This window comes from Poecilia reticulata, linkage group LG6, assembly GCF_000633615.1.
Source record: "Poecilia reticulata strain Guanapo linkage group LG6, Guppy_female_1.0+MT, whole genome shotgun sequence".
NCBI lineage: Eukaryota > Metazoa > Chordata > Actinopteri > Cyprinodontiformes > Poeciliidae > Poecilia > Poecilia reticulata.
The window spans coordinates 10376033-10385179 of record NC_024336.1 but is presented as its reverse complement, the minus strand read 5'-3'; the positions used below and the strand labels follow the sequence as shown (position 1 = coordinate 10385179).

Below are 9147 nucleotides of genomic sequence, written 5' to 3'. Positions count from 1 at the left end.
AAAGGTAGGAAAACAATTTTGTAAAAAAAAAATAAAAAAAAATTAGGTGATCAATTGTAATTTTCTCCAAATACAAAGTTGTTATTTGAAAAATACATCAGTAGTATTGTTCCTTAGGGGTTATCTGATGCCACAATATTTTTTCTACAGTAGAAGGAGGGACCGGGTCGGTTGGCATGCTTTTTGTCTGTTGGCCATATTGGATTTAACAAAAATAATTTCTTGCATTTGCAGCTGATGGCCAGTAGTTGATAGTGTATTTTATGATGCATTAGTGTCCACTTCAGTGGTCTGTGTGCGTTTATAACATAAAAATCCACAAGAAGCACAAGAAAATGGCTTTTAGACAGCTGTCCACTGTAGTGACCACTATGCATGAAAGGGTTAAGAAAAAAATTCAATAAAAACACGAGATTAATATAATATTCCAAGAAAAAAGTTGTACGAGAATAAAGTTGTAATAATGAGAATAAAGTCATATTGTTACAAGTTGTAACAATATGACTTTATATTCGTGATATTCAGACTTTATTCTCACACAAATGTATTCTTGTAATATTGTGAGTTTATTTCAATTATTTTGTGACTGTCGTCATTTTCTTGACTTTTTTTTGTTTTTTGTCTTAGAGTGGCCCTTGTTCTCCATCGTAAGGAGACAACAGAATATCCAACAGAAAAAAAAAATGCAGCACGAGGTGAGTATTCCAGCTGCTGGATCATGGCGTGTACAAACCGGATTCCAAAAAAGTTGGGACACTAAGCACATTGTGAATAAAAACTGAATGCAATGATGTGGAGGTGCCAACATCTAATATTTTATTCACAATAGAACACAAATCACAGATAAAAAGTTTAAACTGAGAGAATGTATCATTTTAAGGGAAAATATGTTGTTTCAAAATTTCATGACGTCAACAAATCCCAAAACAGTTGAGACAAGGCCATTTTTACCACTGTGTGGCATGTCCCCTTCTTCTTCCAACATTCAACAGACGTCTGGGGACAGAGGAGGCCAGTTTCTCAAGTTTAGAAGTAGGAATGCTCTCCCATTCATGTCTAATACAGGCCTCTAACTGTTCAATCGTCTTGGGCCTTCTTTGTCGCACCTTCCTCTTTATGATGCACCAAATGTTCTCTATAGGTGAAAGATCTGGACTGCAGGCTGGACATTTCAGTACCCGGATCCTTCTCCTACGTAGCCATGATGTTGTGATTGCTGCAGAATGTGGTCTGGCATTATCTTGTTGAAAAATGCAGGGTCTTCCCTGAAAGAGATGACGTCTAGATGGGAGCATATGTTGTTCTAGAACCTGAACGTAGTTCTCTGCATTAATGGAGCCTTTCCAGACATGCAAGCTGCCCAGGCCACCAGCACTCATGCAACCCCAGACCATCAGTGATGCAGCTTCTGAACGGAGCGTTGATAACAACTTGGGTTATCCTTGTCCTCTCTGGTCCGGATGACATGGCGTCCCAGTGTTCCATAAAGAACTTCAAATTGTGACTCATCTGACCACAGAACAGTCGTCCATTTTGCCTCACTCCATTTTAAATGACTCCTGGCCCAGTGCAAACGGCTGAGCTTGTGGAGCTTAGAAATGGCTTCCTCTTTGCACTGTAGAGTTTCAGCTGGCAGTGGCAGATGGGACGGTGGCTTGTGTTCATTGACGATGCTTTCTGGAAGTATTCCTGAGCCCAGGCTGTTATTTCCTTGACAGTGGCATTCCTGTTTGAGGTGCAGTGACGTTTAAGGGCCAGGAGATCACGAGCATCCAGTAGAGTTTTACGGCCTTGACCCTTATGCACAGAGATTGTTCCAAATTATCTGAATCTTTTGATGATGTTATGCACGGTTGATGATGATAACTTAAAAGTCTTTGCTATTTTATGCTGGGTAACACCATTCTGGTATTGCTGCACTATCTTTCAGCGCAACAATGGTGGAATTGGTGATCCTCTTACCATCTTGGCTTCARAGAGACACTGACACTCTAAGAAGCTCTTTTTATACCCAATCATGTTGTCAATTGACCTAATTAGTGTTAATTGGTCTTCCATCTCTTTGTTATATGTTCAATTTCCTTTTTCCAGCCACTTATTGCTACTTGTCCCAACTTTTTTGGGATTTGWAGACACTGTGAAATTTTTAATCAACATATTTTTCCTTTAAAATGTTACATTTACTCATATTACACTTTTGATCTGCCATCTATGTTCTATTACGAATAAAATATTGACATTTGCCATCTCCACATCATTGCATTCAGTTTTTATTCACAATTTGTTTAGTGTCCCAACTTTTTTGGAATCCGGTTTGTTTTAGGCGGGTTCAGGGGTGGGAGGGTGAAAGCCTAAAGCCGAGAGCTGACCATAAAACCTGGGGGAATTATATCAGGATTTATGTGTTTTTGCAACAGGAACAGATAAAACAAGGATAAGATAAGTTGGGAAATCAAAACAGAGCTTAACCCTGGAAGTGCCAGACACAGAAAATCCAACTGTTCAAATTGTTTTGCAGGAGTACTTCATTTTCAATTGATATCGTGAGGTTTTATAAAAATTTTTGAATATTAAAAATAATGTAAAACATCTTGCGCCAGTATTGCACCAGAATCACACAAACTGCAACGATCAACTTCCATCCAACTTTTCTATCCAATAGTGTTCAAAGACTGAAAAATAGGGTACAAAATCTAAGTTTGGGTAACAAACAAAAACAAACAAAAAAGAGAAGAAAAGTAATTTGCGCTTTTTTTAATTTGACATAATTTGTAACACAGTGTTGTGTTACCCTGTCCCAGTGTAACACAACACTGGGACAGGGTTAAACAGTTTGCTACTTAACATTTGGAATGCTTTCTGTTTTGCTTCCTCTGGCTTCTCGATGCATGTATGTCTGATAATGTTTCACAATGTCTGTGTGGTCCATCATGAAGTTCTTGATCTGAGGAGGAAACACACACACCATCAATTCTTTCTTTTCTTACTCCGGCTGCCTTACGCTGCTTCCCTCAGGGCACCTACTGCCTCCAGTTGTTTCTCCGTGTCGTGGATGTGCAAACCGCCCACTCCAATCACCCCGCCGGCCATTTCGAACAGGTTAAGGGTCGCGTACGTAATCTGGCCCAGCTCTAGCGTCTTCTTTGCAGCCGTTTCCTGAATTTGGTTCCACTGCCTTTCCTGCAGAAACACACGCAACACCTGAGCTTCTCTCGGAGCGTCTTTAGCTTCCTGGCTACGATGACGCTATGATTAGCCACACCCATACCCATATCAGAGCTTTAGAGCGGGCCTTTTCCAGCGTGGTCTGGAGCTGCGACAGGTGGTTGTTCTTTTGCAGCCACAGCAGGTTGTGCTTGTCCTTCAGGATCTGGAAGGCTTTCTTCTGCTGCTCCATGTGTTCCTGCACCTGAGTCTCCCTCTGGTACAGCTGGTCCCTGATGTAGAGAAGGTTCTCGAAGTAACCCGAGAGCGCGTCCACGTCGGTGAACTGCGAGACAGAGTTAGGGTCGCCTGGTGACAAACGGGAGCAAAAATAAATGCGAAGTTCAAAATAAATTTGAACCGGGCAGGTTTGCACCGGCCCTGTTTAGTCCGCTTTCATTGAAATCCAGTTCATTTTCCTAGAAAGTCCGGTTTGTTTCGGAAGGTGTGAGTGTGCAATCGACCCAAAAAGCACAACTCTGGCCCGCCTGAAAGCCTTAGTCTCAGTTCGGTTAAGGTGAACTCTGTCGCGGTTTGAATGCATGTTGGACCGGAGAGCGCTCCTAAAGCAGGAAGTGGACTATAGTGGAGGGCGTTATGTGTATAGGAAAAGGACAGATGGGATAGATCCACTATCATGTTTTTTGTTTTTTCCTCAGATGTCCAAATGGAAAAGTTAAAATAAAAATAAAGTAAAAAATGAGTCCTGGTTTTAGATTTTTCAATTTTCCACAGTTCAAGTTTTAATCAGAGTTGGGCAGAGAACCTAAAGGTTTCACTCAAGTAAAAGTAAAAAGGTATTTGAAATCAAAGCTACTCAAAATAAACTCATGTACACACACTGTGATATTTCAAAGACTGACATTAGAAGATGCAAATCCTTACAGTGGACTCTCCACACTCGCTACCTGCACCTTTTCACACATTTGTCTGTTGAACGCAACTCTAAATTATTTGCAAAAAACCCGCTTTTTCATAGATTTTTGTGTACATCTTTAAAATGTGAAAGTGCTGCTTGACTGGAGCTGTGCTTGTGCTTTGTGCTTGTAAATGCCAGCACATTAGCTGGCATTTACAAAGCAGCCAATCCAAGAGAGCCATTCATATTACTTGTTGTTGATTGGCTGTACCTCCGGATATCGACGAGCTCCTGCAGTGATGCCAGGATGGTTTCCACCAATTGTATTAATCAAAAAATAAGAAATTCAGGCAAAGGAAATACTTTTTCAACTATTAGTTTTTCTAAGATGAAGCTTATTAATCTAACCCTTACACTGCGTAACGTACAGTATACTTGTTAGAGGATGGTAGAGATGACATGTGGTGTTAACTGAACCATCACTTGATCTTCAAATATCTCAGCAGGTTTAACATGTAGAAAACAGCATCAGAACAGCAAAAACCCGATGTCTGACTTCAGCATAAATTGCTTGCGTGCGTTTCTATCTTCTGCATTTTTGGTTAAAATGTGTTTGTTATCTTTTTCTGATCAGTCCTAGCTTTTAGGGCTAACATTTTGAAAATATGGAAGATGTACTGAATATGTGGAGGATTCAACAGTTACCAGATGAAGGGACAATCTTGGAGATGTTGGTGAAAACCTACGGGTCGCTGTAATGTCTTTATGTCAGGTGTCTTTTTTTTTTTTACTTAATTTGGACAGTTTCAACTGAACTTATGTCTTTTTTTTTCTCGTCATTTCTACCAATAATTAAAAGAAAACTGCGCCACACGTCAGGTCATTTCCATACTTTTGTTAGTTTGAGCACGCGCTCCAAGAACTCCCTGTAGTGTGTGTATTTGAGGGTCTGAAGCTGCATCTCCCGCTTCCTCTTCTTCAGCGCCACACACTCCTCCCTCAGCCGCTGTATTTCCGCCTCCTTCTCCATCGCCTCCTTCATCTCCTTCTCAGCCATCAACCTGTCGGATTCCGTTTCTTCATCCTGGAGCAGAATGACGGATTTAGTCAGTGCCATAGACAGTCACATAAACAATTTGTGCGTTTTTGGACATTTATGGAGACATAAGATCAGCATAAAACATACTCAGAAATCTAAGTAGCGTAATCCAAAACCTAAAGTTGAAGATGTGGTTTGAAAAGTGACTTCTGGTGTGGAAAATTTAAGGACACCCCTACATTTATCCCCACTCATCATTTGAGGAAGGCTTGTTTCAAATTCAGACATTTAGTTTGGTGTGGTGTTGACTGTTGCACACCAAAGTGAGATGGAAAGAGCTGTCAGTCCCGTTATAATGGGTTTAAAGAAGTCTCAAGGAACTTGAGATAAGCCATTCCATTGTACAGAACATAGTCTACAAGCGGAGGAGATTCAATGCAACTGCCAGCATGTCAAGGTCTGGTAGAGTAGGATGCAAGAAAGGAAGAAAGCCTGCACCGTCTAATGGCGCGTTCACGCCAATCGTCTACGTGGAGGCGTGTCAAGAGCTTGTCGTGGCATGTTTCGCACGTTTAGCGTGGAGCAGTCTGAAGCGTTTGGAGCGTTGGACGAGGCAAACACCTTCAATAAATAGGCCAGCAATGGAAAACAACAGCAAGAGCGATGCGATTTTGACGCATCTGACGCGCCTCCACATAGACTTTGAATGTAAACCAGATGCGCCCGATGTGCGAAACGCTAGGTGTACAGCAAAATGTCAAGCATCTGCATTCAAAGGGCACACGCCCTATTCGAACTTGAAGCGTCAGACCCGTTTTTGATGCGTGTAACGCGTTTGGTGTGAACACACCATAAGAAAAACATGAAGTTAAGCCTGGGAAAATGAAAAGAAAAGTCATTTTTGTCTTTTTTGGCTGTGTATAGTTAGGCTATGTGCTTGTCTCTTTTAGACAGTCCGTAGTCACATGACTTCCCTCCATCCAGACTTCACAAGAAGTGAAGAGAAAATGGAAGAATTTTCAAATGTTGTTTGGCAACATTTTGTAGGACTGCCTGGCTGACGTTTGGAGAACGCTGCCGTTACGTAGCGCTCATCTTATGGCGCTACCCAACGCAGTCAGAGGTGGAATATAACAATACTCCATTTACTGTTTTTGAGGTGAACTGCTCAACATATCATGGTATAGTCTTTACGCTGCATCGCCGAGCCCAACCTGAAGTCCGAACTGAAGTCTGCGAAGCTCCAATCTTCATCTATCTCACTGAGGTGCTTTGGGGTGAATTGAAACAAGCTGTACAAACAGGAAACGCCTATAAAAAAATCCTATAGATGAAAGTGAAGACTGGACTAACTATCCTCAAACAGATCTCTGGTGGACGGCAATAGGAAGTATCTTACAGAAATGACTGAAAATGACTAGTTAGTCAAGGGGGAGCATGTCCTATTTTTATTCCCCATCTGGTGAACAAATGTTTGTTGAGATCTTTCTTTTCAGAGAAAAAAACAGGATTAAACATTTATATGTGAGCACACTTTAATATAAAAATGAATATTTAGCAGTGTTAAATAATGACTTACAGAATGTCAAACTTGATAAACATGTTTTTTTGTGTGTGCGTGTGTGTGTGATTTTTGGAAGTACCCGAAAAAACATTTCCAGCTTGAAGCGTTGCTCACGTGCTTCCTTTGCGGTTTGCTGCAGCTCCTCATTACGGCGATGTAGATAAATCAAATACTGCCACAAACAAATAAAAAACAACAAACATCAACAAAACAGATATTCAGTTATAGTCATATGAGTCACGCAATATGAGTTTTGATATGGCATACAATGAAAACATTATGATTCAAGATATAAAGAAGCAAACAAACAGAAATTAGGATTATACATAAATGGCAAATGTTACATCATAAAAAATAAACAGTTCTAACTTATGCCTTGGTGGCTAAGACATCTAAGCCTCAGGCTAAGTTTAAACCAAATGTTTTGTCTGGCCTGAGATAGGATTAAAATCCATCCCACTGGAGCGTTGCACAAAGCACCAACTATGTTTTGCATAATCTCTGCTACAGCATAATTCTGCCCAGATTTGAGCTTCCTGTTGTGTTTTTAACATAAACCTTTTAACATAAACCTCTCCTTGTGATCTATTTCAGCAATCAATTGAAGGCGGTATAAGAGAGACAGAGAAAAAAAAATGCTTTTATTTATTTCTAAACATCTGGTCAAAGGTTTGAACAAATCTAGTCTAATCTGTCTCTGCTGCTTCATGGTTGTGTTAAGGATGTGATCGAGGTCAGCGGTCTGCAACCGGCAGCTCCAAAGTCACTTGTGGGTCGTAATAACTCAATAATAATTACAAACACTGTGTTTGGGAAACCCTCTGCATCACATTCACTTTTTATTAGGTTACAAGCTGACTTTCAACATTCCAGAAATGTAGGATTCAAAGGAAATGCATCACATAAAACTTTTTATCTCATTCCTCTGTGTTCTAAAATCTAAAAGCAGCAGTGAAAAAAAAAGCTTTTTATTGATTCAAGTAACACAAGAAAGGGCCGTGAGCAAATTTCGTTTGGTAAGACACAGAAACGGGTTTTTGGATGGTAAAGGGTTTTGGTCCCTGGTCAAAGATCAAATCTGAAACCACACTAAGACAACAACAACAACAACAAAAAATTGCTAATTTTTTGAGTTTTCGCAAACTAAATTATAAAACTCACAAACCGTGTTTTAGAAAATTTGACGTGACGTGGGGTAGAATAATCAATTCTGTCTGATGAATTGATCAGACAGATCAATTCCTCTGTCTGATCAGACTTTTGTCACATAAAAACTAATTGTTTGTTTGCTATTGACCAAGCAAACAAACACAATTACCCTTCAACAAACCGAACAATACAGAGTTTTATGGAATCTATGATTATTTCAGAAGTAATCCAGGTTTAGTTTGACCATTCCAAGTGCTGCAGATTTCCGCGAATGTGAGTTAAACGCAGCAGAATTAAAACCAGCGTCGTTAGGACAGGGTCTCCTTCAGCTGGGTCAGAACCGCTGGACAGACCGTCCCGAACCTGTTTCTGCTCATGGGACTTCTGCTTGAGCTGCTCCAGATCTCTTTCCTTCTGCCTCAGCTCCATCTGCGCTGCTATAAAGTCCCGTCCTGTCATCGCGACTTTGACAGTGGGCTTAATGTTCCTGCAAACACAAACACGGAACAAACGTGTTGTCCACGACGGACCGGACCGGACCGGGTTCGGCTGAACTTTGCATGGGGTTCGTGGGGGGCCGGGGGGGACTTACGGACAAACCGCCCGGTCGCTGGTCATCTTGGAAAACATTCTTGCTCTGTTTCCCGTCGGCCTCCAGATGTTCTGTTTTGTTTTTATTTTCCCCTCAATGTAATTCACTTCTACAGTAAACTCTCGAGAGCCTTTTTGTCGTTTCTATGGTAACGGAACGCTTTCTTTTACGGGCGCAAACTGACGTTTGTTTTGAAGGGAAACAGTGTTATGTATGGAAGCCTGAGCGTGTCATTTGTAGGGGTCTCAGCTTTCGGGATTAAATGTAACGTGACAAAGAATTAGGGCTACTGGAGAGTGAAAGAAAATACAATATGTGGCCACGGAGGAGTATAATCCTACATTTCTGAATTAATTTTGCATAATTGCTAAAAAAAAATTCAAAATTCTCTCGTGTGGAAAAGTTGTACATTTGTAACACATTAAAAATTTTTTTTTCATGATTAAGGGTATACATTTATAATATTACACCTGAAATATTCTCTAACATTGTAAAGCCAGCATGATAAATAGTCAGCTTACTAAGATTATAAAGTCAGACATTTGGTACAAAACATACCATAGATTTTCTAACATTTAAGTGGTAAATTTTTAGATATACACACATGAATATTTTCCCAGATATGCTGTTCTGACACAGAAAAGAACTCAGATATATTCTCTTACATTTTGGAAAACAACCAGACATGTATCTCCTTAAATTACCACCAAACCTTAGAGGACTTCTTGCATTTTTTGTCG

The 9147-nt window shown here is 40.3% G+C and overlaps 1 protein-coding gene across 1 annotated transcript; it reads right to left on the bottom strand.

The window, feature by feature from the left end:
• Window positions 1-2739: 2739 nt before the first annotated feature.
• cfap73 (cilia and flagella associated protein 73) lies at window positions 2740-8568 on the bottom strand. Its single transcript, XM_008411146.1, has 7 exons — window positions 8408-8568; window positions 8179-8302; window positions 6746-6838; window positions 4956-5147; window positions 3269-3490; window positions 3025-3180; window positions 2740-2944 (listed from the first exon to the last, which is right to left on the bottom strand). Exons 1-7 carry the CDS (start codon window positions 8443-8445, stop codon window positions 2837-2839), a joined length of 933 nt encoding a protein of 310 aa, XP_008409368.1. The 5' UTR covers window positions 8446-8568; the 3' UTR covers window positions 2740-2836.
• Window positions 8569-9147: the final 579 nt, after the last annotated feature.

Bases quoted from the DNA above. Each gene is read 5' to 3' on its own strand.
- cfap73 (XM_008411146.1), bottom strand. From the start codon at position 8,445: ATGTTTTCCAAGATGACCAGCGACCGGGCGGTTTGTCC. The intron at 5,148-6,745 runs GTACTTCCAAAA...ATTCTGCTCCAG, and splicing joins AGCTGGAAATGTTTTTTCGG to GATGAAGAAACGGAATCCGA. The intron at 2,945-3,024 runs GTAGGTGCCCTG...TTTCCTCCTCAG, and splicing joins CGGAGAAACAACTGGAGGCA to ATCAAGAACTTCATGATGGA.